The 15,905-nt window shown below is 38.1% G+C and overlaps 1 protein-coding gene and 1 long non-coding RNA gene across 2 annotated transcripts; both read left to right on the top strand.

Moving 5' to 3' along the window:
* Positions 1-1,675: 1,675 nt before the first annotated feature.
* LOC106942712 (SLAM family member 9-like) lies at positions 1,676-5,435 on the top strand. The gene is made up of 5 exons (XM_015026046.1): positions 1,676-1,703; positions 2,785-3,126; positions 3,443-3,727; positions 3,815-3,929; positions 4,795-5,435. Exons 1-5 carry the CDS (start codon positions 1,676-1,678, stop codon positions 4,871-4,873), a joined length of 849 nt encoding a protein of 282 aa, XP_014881532.1. The 3' UTR covers positions 4,874-5,435.
* A 487-nt stretch (positions 5,436-5,922) lies between these two features.
* Positions 5,923-11,375, top strand: LOC106942714 (uncharacterized). The gene is made up of 3 exons (XR_001423697.1): positions 5,923-8,496; positions 9,108-9,119; positions 11,365-11,375. It is a non-coding gene; the product is annotated as an uncharacterized LOC106942714 (long non-coding RNA).
* Positions 11,376-15,905: the final 4,530 nt, after the last annotated feature.

Below are 15,905 nucleotides of genomic sequence, written 5' to 3'. Positions count from 1 at the left end.
CCTGTGTTATTATGGGATGGTTGGTGGAAATGGGTTCTTCAGCATGAGGATCTCAGGTCCGGTTTGTTCATGAAGAGACACAGAGAACAGAACTGTTCTGCTGACCGTCTCTGACCCACAGCGGAGACATCCATCCGTCTGTCCAGATCAACCAGAGACGGACCTGCAAACGGACCGGGATCATCTGGACCCAGGAAGTTTTAAATCAGCTTCAGGTTCATGTCTGAACTTCTGAGGTCAAAACAGTAAATTACATAAATAAACAGTTTAATACTTCAGTCGAACACAAGATGGAGCCAGTTTACTGTTAATAAAAATAAAATCTTTACTCAGTTCCTGACAAAAACACTCATTAAAGGGAAATATGTGGGATAAAAGGTGATTCACATTAAACTGAGTTTATAAAACCTGCTCACTTTCTGTCAGCTGTGTAGATCCATGAAGGTTCAGATCCACTGAAGTTTGTTCTGCTAAATGTTCACATCAACACCAAGCAAAGATTTTTATTTCATAAAACAGGAATCCTTTCTCTGTGACAGGATCAGGAAAATGATGTTTCCTGTCAGGTTGTTCTTCACTTCCTGAGCTGCTGACGACATCAGGAGGCTCATCTAGAGATGAATTATAATGTTTAACAGGGAGGTTCTGCTGTTTGCTCTCATCATTATAAGAGCAGGAAGGAAAATAAAGTGACTTCAGAACCTTTTCTAACACGTTGAGATCCAAACGGTTTGTGATCTGAACCATCCGACCGTCAGTGAGAGGAAACAGCAGAAACTTTCTGACGCCTGGCAGCTGGTTTGGGTTCTGCAGAACTTCCTGTGTTAGAGCGGCAGGTCAGACTGACATCTGATAAACTTTATTTATTTATGCAGCTCCTGAACCTCAAACCGGCCAACAATCTGAGAATAATCTAAACTGAAGCTGTAAAATTAGACCAGAGTGTTGAAACCACTTCCTCTGCTTTAAATGACCTCTGATGTTTGGCCTCTTGTAAATGTATTTTCACATTTTAAACAAACTTAAATGTAAAAATGTGAAACATTTTTGTTGGTTTTGAACATTAATTAATTTCTCATACTCCACTCGTGTGTTTGGATTAGAAACAGACCCAAAAGGAAAAACGAACTGATGTTTATTAATTACTTTATTGCATTTAGTTCCCACATCAGGATGATGATGATGATGATGATGATGATGATGATGATGATGATGATGATGATGATGTAGCTGCAGCAGCTGCTGAAGCTGAAGTTTCTGAACAGAGCAGAATCATGATGTGACTGAGGTCTGATGCTGTGGTTGGTTCTGCTGGTTCTGGTTCAGGTTCTGGTTCTGGTTCTGATGTGGCTGAATGCTGAACAACAGGAAGAGCCGCGCGGTTTCCCCAGCAAAGGAACCTGCAGCAGCTGCAGCAACTGCAGCTGCTGCAGCATCAGACTTTAGCTGCTGATTCTCTGACTCAACCTTGAAGCTCACCTTCAGCTGCCACCAGAACCAAAGTCCATCAGAACCAGTCGGACCGGAGGCTGCAGCCGGTTACCTGGAGTCCATCGGAGAGAGGACTGCAGAGCAGGAAGTGATGTCATCATGGTGGTTTGTCTGTGGGTCATGTGACCTCCTAACGTCCAGATCAGAGCTGATCTCAGTCTGAGTCTCTGCTGCTGAAGACGAGATGGAGACGCTGCTGACAGCTCTGATCCGTGAGTTACAGCCTGGTTCTGGTTCTGGTTCTGGTTCTGGTTCTGATCCTGAATGTTTCCTCAGGACCAGTTTTCAGTAGAATATATCGATAAATTACTGTTTTATCATTTTCTGCAGTTTCCTCTGCGTTCAGCTAAAATGTTAAAGTTTTTAACATTTTCATGAAGCTGTAATTTGGTTTTGTACAAATGAAAACTGATAAAATGACATTTAAGTCCAACTGTTATCTTAAACTTTGTGAATGTTGATGAAAACATTAATCACTGAATGTATGAATGAATGTAAACTATTTCACTAAATCTGTTAATTCAGTCAGAAAGTCACATTTGTTACTGTAGAATCTGAAGTTTTCATGAACAGTAACTGAATATTCTGTCCTGAAAGGAAAACCATTTCTTCCAGTGTTTTTACAGTCGTCATCATTACATTTAAAGGGGCAGTATTATGTGTTTTCTAGGCACATGGAGGCCATTTTACAGCATAATCAGGTTTCATTTGATATAAAAATGAAATATATCAAATATGACTTAAAAAATGTTACTTCCTGACTTATTACTTGAAATTGGGCCTCTGTCTCTTTAAAAGCTCCTGCTCTTCCTGAAGCTCCGCCTCCAGGAAGTCGTCACAACAGGCTCCTCTATTAACCCTTTAACGTTTTTACTAGCGTTGCTCTGAGCTGCAGCTCCTATAACGAGCTCAGCAGCTGGTTGCTAATTGCTGCTGGCTAGTCTGAAGGAGCTGTGTGGGGAGGAGCTCCCTCCTCTCTGTCCATCTTCCCTCGATCCGTCAGACGCCTGGGAAATGAAACCAGCAGGTCCAGAACTGGACTGGACTTCTGCAGAGTCGACAGATTATCTGTCCTATAGAAAACTGAGGAAATGATGAAGGTCTAATAAATTTCATTAAATATTAAACATTAACACAAATCATATTATTTCCTTTCTGTTGTCCAAATACAATATATGTTTTCTAAATATGATGTAATTTTTATCAAAATGAGTCAAAATTTAATTGTTCAAACCTGAATTTGCTTTTATCTTTTAGACAAAAACATTTAATGATATTTCATCTTTAATAAAGACATTCAGGTAAATATTTTCAATCTGTGTTTTCCAGTGACTCTGGGATTATCTGCTGGACAGGAAGTGAAGGAGAATCTGACAGGAACCGTTGGAGGAACCGTCACTCTACCTGGTGCTGTCACAGAGACAGAGACAGGATTTCTTTTATATGGAAGAACAATCATTGCTTCAGTGTCTAACGGTGGACTTAAAATTATTGTTAAGAACATTTACCAGAACAAGCTTCAGTGGAACCGAAGCTCTGGACTCTTTAAGATCACAAACCTGCAGAGGAACGACTCAGGAATCTACACAGTTCAAAGAGGCGAAATTTCTTCTTCATATAATCTTCAGATTTATGGTAAGTATTTTTATTTAGGTATTTCTCTGATTGTCCTGATGGAATAAACAAAGTCTGAGCTCCATGTTAGTAATTATCATAATCTGAGATTAAATCAGTTCTAAATGTTTCTCTTCTACTAACAGATTTTAACTTTCCCCAGCAACAGATTAAAATTTATGAATTATTGTTTTCATTTCACAGATATTGTTAAAATGTATTTTACCAATAAAAATGAACACAGGAGATGAGATGATAAACTGAAACGCTCTCATGAAACGTCTGGATAATAATGTAATCAGATCTTTGTTAGTGGAGTTAAATATATTCTCTGCAGATCCAGCACCGACTCCTGCAGTAACAGCTGTTGATGTGACCTCTGACCTCTGCCTGTTGACCTGCTCTGTGGACAAACCAGCGACTCTGCTGTGGATCAGAGACCAAGAAATACAGAACCAGATCCGCTCTGCTCTGTATTTAACTGTTACTGTCTGTAAAGAGGATAGAGCTTCATCATATAGATGTGCAGCAGCCAATCCTGCAGAGAACAAGACTGTTGATGTTAATGTGACGATTCTCTGTGGATTCAACGAGACAGAAACTCTGAATGACAGAATATCATGTGAGATTTACCACCGACTGTTAAACATTCTCTTATTTTGTGATAGTTTCTCTTTCATTTTAATATTTGTTTTGTTCCTGGTGACAGATTGGATCCCAGTTGTTGTCTCAGTCGTGGTTCTAATGTTTGTTGCTTTTGGAGTCTGGATGGTCAAACTGAAGTTTCTGGGCCGAAAGGAACCAGCAGGACAAACACAGAACAGGTTCGTTATTATTAATTTAAATATTGGAGACTATCAAACAGTCTCTGAGTTGTAGAGAAGCTGAGTAAGTGAAATTAATGTTGACATTTCTACTGTTCAAAACTCAAGTCCAAACTTCGGCTAAAGATTCTTTATTTGGCATCAAAACCTTTGAAATCCAGTCAGAGAATCAGTTCATCAACGTCCAACAGCAGCAGGTCAAAGCAATAATCCATAAGAAAATATCAAATGGGAGTTTTCCTCTCCACTGTCGCCACATGCATGCTCAGTATGAGGTTCTGCTGTAAAGTCAGACTGCTGGGTTTCTTTAGATAGAAACTTTTTCCTAAATTTAATAAAGAACTAAACTTTCTTGTTCTATTTCTAGGATAAAATTGGAAATGATTTGATTGAAAGAACTGTGATATTTATGTATTATTTATAATATCCAGATTATCAGTAAATAATCTGAATATTTATTAAGTCAATATGGAAAGTGTAGCTCTATAATAAAATAAAACATATTTAATCCAGGAAATGTAAATCCTCAGTTGTTAAGACAGAAACAAAATCAGTTTTATTTCTGTTTAAAACCCAGAGGTTCAGTTTGTCCTGCTAACGTTAAAAAGAAAACTGAACCCTGATCAAACATCACAGCCCACCGCACACACCTCCATATTGTCCCTACTGACAGACAATCTGTGCTAACAAGGTAAAGATGCCACAAACTTTTTATTGTTCTCTGATCAAAAGATTCTTTTGAATACAAAATATTCAGAACTACAGCCAACATCAAAGGATTTGTAAATTTAAAGAACAAATTTGAGGATACATTGTTAAACTGAATATAATATTTATTAAATCTGTTGTGTTTTTATGTTTTCAGATCAGGATATTCGTCTCCTCCAGAAGTTTCTCCTCAGGAAAATGATCCAACATTTACAACAGTCATTTATAGAACCTGAAACCAGGAAAAACCTTTAAAATGTTCCTGTTTTTAAATGTTTTATTTTCTCCAGTTTAACTTATTTTGGTAAATTAACTGAAGTTTATGGAAAACAAACTTTGAGCTGAACTGTAGAGAAAACAGATGCAATAAAATCACATTTATTTCTATAGAATATTTATGAACTTTTATGACAAACTGCTGCTGGCCGAAGCAAAAGATTCAAACTGAAACAGTCAGAAAAACATAGAATCACATCAAACAGATCTGCAGATAATTCTGGGTTTCCTCAGTGGGTTTCTGATGATTTGTTTCTGTTCCCCTTAACGCTCTTTAAAACGAGACGTGTCTCAGTTTAATTTAGATCTAGAAATAAAATAATTGTTCTTTTTTCTTGCATTCAAACTTTAATGTTTTTATATTTAGGGGTAACAGTTCATCCCAGATTAACAGTCTGGATCCGAACAGGAAGCCTTTTGTCCCCAATACAGACCTGCAGTGACTCCTAGTGGACAGGAGGAGAAACTTCATTACCGTTCAGTGATGCACAAACAGCAAATTACAACAATAATTTAAATGTTCAGGACAAATCAACAAACAATGTGAGGAATAAATCAGAAGGGAGTAGGAAGCTGATTTTGCTGCTTTTTAAATAAAGTTTGTCATTAAGCAGACTTTTAGAAAAAAGTTCGATGTTTCTCTGATTTTGAGAAAATTATGAACAAAAGTATTAAATTCTACCAAAGAATCAGAAAATCAGGATTTTACTCTGTGTGTTTTTCTCACCTCTGGAATATTTAAGTTTAGAGGAACTGGAGTTAATATTAATATATCAGATTATATAATGTGCAGAAAAACTCCTGACTGGATGAAGGAGTTTCATGATTTATATAATAATATAATGTGATTAAACTTTTACATTTTAGAATGTGATTAATTTAATGTTTCTTTATTTTGTTTTCTATGGAAGGAAAATGAAATAATAATAATTTCTTGTTTTTTACTGTTTTTTGTACTTTGTGACGCCTCTTCACATTGTGTAACTCAAAATGTTTTAATGTAAGTTCAGCAGTTCCACCAGAGGTTTGCTAATTTCTGCTGGCTAGTCTGAAGGACCTGGGGGGGAGAGGGGGGGGGTTCCTCTGAGTCCTCTGCCTTTTCAGCTGTTAGTTGCGATTAAAATATTTATGAAACATGAAGGAATGAAGGGAAAAACCCCAGATGTGTCTTTGATTAATATAAATGAAGAATAAGATTATAACATGAAAGGTGAAACCGGTTGGTTTAACCTGATACTGGCCCTTTAAATGAACGGATCCTCTTGGTGCTTTAGCCTCTATGGAACAGGTTCAGTAAATTCTGGAGTATTTGGGCCAGAACTCAGGGATGTTGATGAGATGTGGAACTGCAGCAGGATTTCTGTCCTGTTTGTTTAGTCAGCATCTGTTTCTCCACATCATTCAGCAGTTAAAGCTTCTCAGCACTGAGTTTTTCATCCCTGCTGAAGCTGCAGAGCCTCTAATGACACCTGGAGACACAAACACCTGCAGACAGAGCTGAGACTCCAACACAAACAAAATAATTATGACATGAAGAAACTCCTGATATGAAACATGGTGAAATAGTTCAGGATGTTTTTGTTCCTTTGGAAACTAAAACTCATCTTTTCACATAGAAATGAATATTTCAGCCTTTTTTCTGGTTCTGGATCTCAGAGAAGAAAAACAAACATTTAGTGTCTGGGGAAAAGGCGCCCCCTGGTGGTGATGCCTCATCATTTCTAAGACCTAAACGGTAAGAATGACTTATAATCAGTTTTATTTTTCTGGCTCTGCTGCTGATTCTTTGACATTATGAGATTCTTCCAAAACTTTGTAAAACCATTTCTGATCAGTGATGTCAGCGACTCCATTTGTTTCTATCAAACCAAACTCGTCTTTTCCTCCTCGGCTAATTAAAACTGAACAATGAAATAAAAACTGATGGAAGTGAAACTAAAAGCAGCTGCAGACAGAAATCAGCAGGTTTCACTCAGACCAGGATCCAAACTCTGAGGTTTGATTTAATGTTTCACTTTTAGTTTGATTCTCATTTGAAGCAGAAGTTTCTTCATTTTGTCTCTTTGGTCAGGCTGACTGTCTGCAGCGTTGGGGCAGAGGTCACAGGGGTCACAGGGGTCACAGAGGTCACAGGGGTCACAGGGGTCAGCGGCTCTGACCTTCACACAGAGCCCTGCTGATGTTCCTCTGATCTGTTTGTTGTGGAAACTTCTGCCTGGATCGTTTTGTTCTGTAAATAAAGTGATGCTGGTTCAGACGTGGGACTGAGGCTGGATTCACTGAGCTGGGATGAAACTTGTTCTCCTTCTCCTCCTTCTTTCCCAGATTTCCCACAAATGTCAAAATGAGGAAGATGGAGCCTCGTGTATCAGAATGAAGGATCCTGGAGTCAAACAACGACGAACAGAAACGTCCTTCAGTCGAATCTGTCGGTTCATCCAGATGTTTTCTTTCTGTTTAGTTTTGAAGAGTCTGTAGTGAAGTGATTCATGCGAAGTGTAATGTCCTTTAGCAACATGGCTGAGACACCAACAGACCCACCAGGGAGATCAGCAGCAGACAAACCTGGCTGGATTAAAGCAGTAGAGGAGAAACGATCTGTTACTGTGGAATGAGAACCAGCTGGTGGAAATAAATAACTCAGATTACATTTGGCACACACATTCAATACTGTTTTTTGTTTCAGTACATATTTCCTGGAATTTCTCCCCTCCAAATCTGACAGGGCTGCACCACAGCGCCTCCGGTGGTCTGGATGTAGAGAGGATCCGTCCAGCTGCCGCCATGCTGACGATCTGATCCGGTCAGAAATCATCTGATCACATCCTGGACCTTCAGAGCGTGATGACACGTTCATCCTGGGGTTAAACTACAGATCAGGAACAGTTCCAGGAATCTCCAGGAAGTTCTGAATAAATGAGGAATCAAACATCCTGACTGAGAAACAGAAGAGAAACATTTTCTGGTTCTGATCAATTAATAATAATGTGATTATTGATCAAATGAAGCTCAGGATGAGTTCAGGTCTTCTCGCCTCATTGGTTCTGTTGGCAGAAATCCAGACATTGATCTGATCCAAACATCCATCAAGTCCCAGCAGGATGAGCGGGAACACGGAGCGCTTCCCAGAAACTATTTCTCTGGAATGTGGGAATTTTCTGGAGGGGATTTTTTAATCTGCTGCTGATTTTCTACCATCTTTAACGAGATCAGAACAGATTCTCCTCTGGATGCGTAACAACATGCAGCTGTTACGATAAAAATGTTAAACCGATAAAATCTTCAGAGAGCAGAAATGTATTCAGAAGGTCTGAATAAAGTGAAACATCTTTGTTCACCAGTCAGCAGGTCCGTTTGTCCGTCTGAACGTCCAGAACAGGAACCATCAGATCAAACTGGAACCAGTTATCAGTTTGATTCCTGGTTCCAGTTCACCTGACAGGCGCTGATCCTCTCAGCCTCCCATCATGTCAGAACGATCTGAGTTTTATCAGGATTTTATGGGAGGAAAATGATGAAGGCCAAAAGTATTCATACTCCTGACAGATTTGGGTTTAAAGGATCATTTTTATTTCACCGTCATGTTTTCTACTATCAGAAAGTGACATGAAGTCAAAGAGTGACTCAGTGAGAGAGCTGAAGATTAGGGTCATGGTGAAGAGGCCTTCCAATCTCAAACACTCTGAGACCAAAAAGAAATCATCCAAAAACCAGAGTCAGGAAATCTGGAGTTCACATACAGCCAGAGATATTATGGATTAGATTAGGTTAGAATGGCCTAGTCAAAGTCCAGATCTTATCACTTAAACTGATCACAGAACAGGAGAAATGGAGTTAAAGAAACTTCTACAAACTCTGGAGGCTGAATCCAAATGCACTCCACACTTTTCAGATTTGAATTTTGTATTATATTTTAAAAACTAAAATATAATCAGAAATCTGCATTTTTTTTGTTCATGTGGGAAAACAAGAGAATGTAAAAGTCCAGTTTCTGAATAAAGACTGAAGAGTCGGCACTAAACAAATTTATATATCACTACATAAAGAATGTGATAAAATATGAATAAGGTGTGGGGCTGCACAGTGGCGCAGTTGGTAGAGCTGTTGTTCTTGGTTCGATTCCCGGCCACGGTCCTTCTGCATGGAGTCTCCATGTTCTCCCTGTGCATGGTGGGTTTTCTCCAGGTACTCCAGTTTCCTCCCACAGTCCAAAAACATGTCAGGTTAATTGGCCTCTCCAAATTGCCCCTAATTGTGAGTGTGTGTGTGTGTGTGTGTGTGCTTGGTTGTTTGTCTCTGCGACAGACTGGCGACCTGTCCAGGGTGACCCTGCCCCCCACCCAGAACATTTCCAGAGAAACAGAAGCTGGATGATCAGCGCTGTTAGCTCAGAGCTGCTGAAGCTACATGAATAAAAATACTGTTATGAAGTTAACATTATCAAGCTAACATTATGACGCTAATGTTATGAAGTTAACATTAGCAAGCTAACATTATGAAGCTAATGTTATGAAGCTAATGTTATGAAGCTAACGTTCTGAAACTAATGGTATGAAGCTAAAGTTATGAAGCAACGTTACAAGCTAATGGTATGAAACTAATGGTTTGAAGCTAAAGTTAAAAAGCTAACATTCTGAAGCTAATGTTATGAAGCAATGTTATCAAGCTAACGGTAACGGTATGAAGCTAAACTTATGAAGCTAACATTATGAAGCTAATCTTATGATGCTAACATTATGAAGCTAACCTTATGAAGCTAACATTATGAAGAATGTTATGAAACTAACATTATGAAGCTAATGTTATGAAGCTAACGTTCTGAAGCTAACGTTATGAAACTAACGGTATGAAGCTAAAGTTATGAAGCAACATTATCAAGCTAACGGTATGAAACTAACGTTATGAAGCTAACGTTCTGAAGCTAATGTTATGAAGCAACGTTATCAAGCTAATGGTATGAAACTAACGGTATGAAGCTAAAGTTATGAAGCTAACGTCCTGAAGCTAAAGTTATGAAGCTAACGTCCTGAAGCTAGCGTTATGAAGCTAACTGTATGAAGCTAATGGTATGAAGCTAATGTTATGAAGCTGACATTATGAAGCTAATCTTATGAAGCTAATCTTATGATGCTAACGTTATGAAGCTAACGTTATGAAGCTAACGGTATGAAGCTAACAAGCAGAACCTCAGAATCAAACGTGTTCCTGAATTCCTCCCAGCGACGCTGCAGGGGGCGCTGTGGACTCAGAAACATAAATACTGGTGTCAGCAGAGAAAACATGAATTGCTGATATGATCAAACAACGAACAGGAAAAGAAACGAACAATGATGGGAAACACAACAGGTGGAGAAACGATTAAACCACACGTGATATAACTAAAGGAACAGAAAAATGTTCTGTTAAATGTTCTGCTCTCGTCCTGTTGGACCGGTTCTTCCACTGATCACTGGACTCTGAGAACCTGGAAGTAAAAACCTTTTATTCTTTATCAGATTATCACTGACTCCATATTTATAAGGATTCCTTGTGAAGATATTAATGTCTGAAAAACTGAATGGAAATGACCCCATGTGACCTTTAAATGACCTGGAACAGCCAGACATTTTTAGAAATGTTATTTAATATTGAAATATAAAAATATGGAGGTTTTTGCTCAGTGTCACCCAGAAGGCAAGATTTTAAACTCAAAGGAAATAATCAAAGGTTTTCTGTCTGATCTGTTTTGCAGAATGAAAAGAGATTTGGTGAAACAAAAACATTAATTCAATTTGATATGTTATCAATATTAAGATGAAGAAAAAATATTCAGCTGAAATTTCTCTAACCAACCAAACAAAAACACATTTCACACGAAGATGTTGAATCATTAATTCTGTAATGAAACAAAAAGCATCAGAGCCAAATAACAGAATAATAATTCTGGTCGGACTTTCAGTTATGAACAGTAAAAATCCAGAGGAGTTCATAACTGCTTAAGGTTAAAATTATGATGGTTCAATAACAATAAAGCAGCTTACCTCAAAATAAAGTCTATAATCTAATGTGGTCATAAAATCAGACACCAGTCAGTCAACCATCAACTCTGATAATGATGATTCTTCTTTATTTTATCATCATGAAGATTAATCTGCTTCCACTTTTTATTCTGCTTCAGCTGCAGTTCACCTCCTAACCACTAGGGGTCACTATCACAAACCTCTAACACAGCAGAAGAAGAGTCCGTCATCAGTGGGTTCCTAACAGACATTACTGCTCATCTTTGATGAAAGTTTAACTTGGAAGCATCAAATAGAATCAGGTCAAAATAAATGTAAAAAAGTTAATTTGTTGAGATGTCTCTCTGGACGGGAATGAGGAGCTAGAAGTGCAAAGTCTGTCAGGCTCTCATGAGATCTACTCTGGATTATGGGAGTATAGCAGATATGGCAGCTGCTGACCGTCATCTGAGAAAACCTGATAGTGAGCAAACACAAGGACTGAGGATTTGTTGTGGAGCTTTCAGAACATCTTTAGCTGCTCTACAAGTAGAAACTGGTGATTTTTAGATTAAGAAGGTTGAAACTAATGTATATGTACTGGGTGAACCTACAAGGACATAAGTGTGATCATCCAGCTAAGATGGTGCTGAAGGACTGTTGGGAACATCATAAATTAAATTGTAATAGTTTTGGGTGGATTGGGGACATAAAGGCAAAACATCTTGGTTTAACTCTGGTCCAGTGTAGAGCAGCAGTTCCTCAATCTGAAACTCTACCATGGCTAGGATTGGAGTGTGGTCATCAGAGATCTCAGAGGGAATTTAACACTCCTCATTGATGTGCACACACATCAATGAGGAGTGTTAATAAAACACTTTCTCCAGAAGTTGATCTTCAATTGAGGGAAATTCTTAAAAAGGGAAAGACTCCAGATTGGGTTGTAGTTGATAGATATTTTGAGAGATATAAGGACAATATAGTTATATATACGGATGATCTAAAGGTCCAAATAGTGGTAGAACTGGGGCAGCAGTGAATATCACACACCATAAAGTGTTGATTAAGAGAACAGCTGATCATTTAGCTGTTTCTACAGTTGAATTATCAGCCATTATATTAGCCTTAGAATGGTTGCTTGATAATATTAGGGAAGAAATACATTTATTATAGCATCAGATAGTCAAGCAGCATTATTAAGTATAAAATCTTGCAGATGAAATTTAATATTAAGAATATAACAATTATTGGTTCATCCAAATAAGAAATGTTTTGTTTGATTTGTCTGGATTCCTGCTCATGAAGAAGGAAATGAGGAAGTAGATATTCTAGCTAAGCCTTGAAATCAGAAACTGTTCATTTGAATATTCCTTTGAGTAAAAGTGAGGGGAAATTTATTATTCAAAAAGACATTAAGATTTGGCAGGATAAACGGGATAACCATGATTATGGGAGACAGTTATATGCAATTCAAAAGAGTGTGGGATGTAGTAACTGTTTGAGTGGAAAGAGGAAGTAGTTATGACTCGACTTATATTGGGCATTCTGGGATTAACAGTTCTCTCTTTAGAATAGGAAAGCAGGAGACTGGGGCTTGTAATTATTGTAATCAGGTGGAAACAGTGGAGCATGTATTGTTAGAATGTGATGAATACTCAGAGGAACGTCAGCTTTTAAAGTTATTACTAAGCAGAAAGAATATAAGACTGTCTATGATCAATCAGGTAATAAATCAAATTATGTTATAAATCTCTTATTTAGGTTTTTAAATAACACTGGGTTAATTAATCGTATTTAGAATATGTGTAAGTATGTGTGTGTATGCCAGTGCATGCTCATGCATTCATACATGTATTAATGAGTGTTAAGATGTGAATTTGCACAATGTAAAAATCATTGAGGTGTTAAATTCCCTCTGAGATCTCTGATGACCTCACTCCAGACTGGTAGGTGGCGCTAAATGCACCTTAAGTTGGATGCCAGCCGCCAATAACAATCAAAAGAAGAAGAAGAAGAAGAAGAAGAAGAAGAAGAAGACATTACATGTTTCTTTCTCTAGAAAAGTTTTTAAACTGATAAAAACTAAAATTCATCGAGAAACTGAATCTATTGAAGGAGGAGGAGGAAGAGGAAGAGGAGGAGGAAGAGGAGGAGGAAGAGGAGGAGGAAGAGGAAGAGGAAGAGGAAGAGGAGGAGGAAGAGGAGGAGGAAGAGGACGAGAAAGAGGAAGAGGAGGAAGAAGAGGACACTTTCACTGACTTCTGAATCCTTTGATTCTGAAGTTTCTGCGTTTTGACAGTCAAATGTTTGTGGAGGAGGAGTCAGATATTTGACTCCTGCACATATTTCATCCTAAGGTGTTGGTGACCTGCAGAGAGGACTGTAACCCCTGAGCAGAGTCCAGCTGAGCCTGAACCCATCAGGAGGTCATTCCATCACAATCAGGTTTCTGTCCTGAAACAAAGGGACTCATTGTCCTGTTTCCTTTGGTCCAGTTAAAGGCCGCTCCAGCTGCACCCCTCCAGGAAGAAACATCTGCTGCTTCTTTTCATGGTTCAGACTTTTTATTACCACATTCTAAGCAAACAGTGCATAAACAGATGAAATGCTGCAGTAACAGAAAATAATGTTCACAGAAAATTCAAGGCAAAAAATAAAACTTAATACAAAAAATATGAAATGTTTGCAATAACAATAAGCTGCTTAATATCTACAGTGATGAATGACTTTTACACTGAGCTGTTTTACAGAATGCAGTTCCTGAAAGGAACAGCTGAAATGTTAGCCGTTAGCCGCTAGCTGTTAGCCGCTAGCTGTTAGCCGCTAGCTGTTAGCTGGTTCTGGTCTATAGGATGTTCCAGTTTAGCATAAACTGTTGTCAGATTGTTGTCGCTGCTTCCTGATGGTTCTGGAATATTTTCTTCCTGAGGAAAGAAAAACAGGAAACGGGTCAGAGAAACAGCAGGAAGCTGGTTCTGCTGCATCAGAACCACAGAACCAGGCTGTTTATCAGAACCAGTCTGTTTGGATCAGAACCAGGCTGTTTGGACAAACCCAGCAGATCAGCAGGTTCTGCTGTTTCCAGCCCGTTTTCATCTCCAGCCTGCAGAATCTGCAGGTTCTGATCTCTGCATGTTTTCTGATCATATTTCTAATGTAAACAGCGTCTCATGAGTTATTGGTTTATTACTGATGTGTTTGAGTATCGTAGCTCCATCTGCTTCCTGTTCCCAGCAGACGGGTTTTATTCCCGTCTTTGTTCGGCTCCAGGTGTTCAGGTCTCATTATCTGTCCACTAGAAACATGAGCCCTGCAGGCTGGAGTCAGATTGTCTCTGCCTTTGTGTTGATCCAGTTTCAGTTTCTCTGAACTGTACTGGATGATTCTCTGGCTGATTTGCTGCTCCTTTTCATTTAGAACAGCTCTAACCTTTAATCTTTATTCCAGGTTTGGTCTCTAATTTAGAATAACTATAATTATATGTTATTATGAACCATCTGAGCTGAAGCTCAGAGGAACATGGGGACCCATCGGTCTGCAGAGTGACTCGGGTCCCTGCAGCTACATTTAGCTCAGTTTGGCTCTTTAACCTGTTTTTACTTTTGCATTTCACACTTTATCTTTGTGAACAAACATCCTGTCAAACAGAACAGAACAGGATATTTGCTCAGTGATATCTGACACCATCAACATGTTTAACCTTCAGGGAGGGAAGAGAAGCTCGGTTTACGATGCCGTATCCTAGCAACACCTTCAGCCGAGGGGATTTCCACCTGGGCTTTAGATGGTTAAAGCAAAACGACCAACAAACATGACAGCGACAGAATGAAGAGAATAAAAAGTTAAAATCCAGATGGGAATTAATCAACGCTCCTGTTGATATTAATCAAAGCAACCAGGCTGAGGGTTTTAGTCTGGTTTAAAGGAAGTCAGTGTTTCAGCTGTTTTACAGTTTTCTTTAAGTTTGTTCCAGATTTGTGTTACATAGAAGCTGAATGCTGCTTCTCCATCTTTGGTTCTGGTTCTGATGATACAAATTTCTTTATTTTGGGAAAAAATATGGCTGGAATAATAAAAACAGTAGAAAAAGAGTTAACTGAGTTGAAAACATGGTTTGATTATAATAAGTTGTCATTAAATGAAGGGAAAACTAAATTCATGGTATTCTCTGGTAATCGGATCTATAATAACGTAAAGTTAAGCATAAATGGAGTTGAATTTTTAGGAATTATTATAGACAGTAAAGTTGGAAGCCTCACATAGAATATTAGAAATAAAGTTGCAAAAACTATTGGAATATTGTTTAAAATAAAAGATTTAGTAAATGTTAAAGGTCTGCATGTTATATATTCCTCTTTGGTTTTGCCTTATTTGTCTTATTGCTCAGAAATCTGGGGAAATGCAAGTAAAACAAACATTGATGTATTTGTTAAGTTGCAAAAAAAATCTATAAGGTTTATTAATAAGGTGGGAGACCAAGAACCAACTGATAAACTCTTCTTTCAAAGCAATATATTAAAATTTAAAGATTGTTTATATAAAAATAATGGAAATAATGTATAAAACACTGAACAAATCCTTCCTTCTGGTGTTCAGAAATGATTTAAGTTAAGACAGAATAAATATAATTTGTGAGGTTTGTTTATATTTCAATGTGCAAAAGAGAAAAGCCAGATAAAATCTAGAGGTGTTTCAGTGATTGGTGTGAAACTGTGGAATGAATCGAATGATGATTTTAAGTTACGTTCTTTCTTGGTGAGTTTCAAAAAGCTCTAAAATGTAAAATGATAACATCTTACGCTGTTATGTAGGTTTATTTATGCATTGTGAAGATATCTTGGTAGGTTGTTGTATAAAATAGGGCAGCAAGAATAAGTTTGGCTTCAGCCTGTTGCTTTTCTGGAGATTTATAAACTACCAGAACTACTCAGAATCCTAAATCTGAGTCTGAGTTCCTCTGAACCTGGAATGTTCTGCAGCTGGTAGAAGGCCGACTTTGGACCCGACTCTATGT

Source organism: Poecilia latipinna, unplaced genomic scaffold (genome assembly GCF_001443285.1).
Source record: "Poecilia latipinna isolate Pla-1442-1.1 unplaced genomic scaffold, P_latipinna-1.0 Scaffold4494, whole genome shotgun sequence".
Classification (NCBI taxonomy): Eukaryota; Metazoa; Chordata; class Actinopteri; order Cyprinodontiformes; family Poeciliidae; genus Poecilia; species Poecilia latipinna.
Note: the sequence above shows the minus strand (reverse complement) of the source record. Positions and strands in the feature narration are given on the sequence as shown.

Coding starts and splice junctions, on each gene's coding strand:
- LOC106942712 (XM_015026046.1), top strand. CDS start 1,676: ATGGAGACGCTGCTGACAGCTCTGATCC. Junction 1,704..2,784: donor GCTGCTGACAGCTCTGATCC/GTGAGTTACAGC, acceptor TCTTTAATAAAG/ACATTCAGGTAAATATTTTC. Junction 3,930..4,794: donor GCAGGACAAACACAGAACAG/GTTCGTTATTAT, acceptor TTATGTTTTCAG/ATCAGGATATTCGTCTCCTC.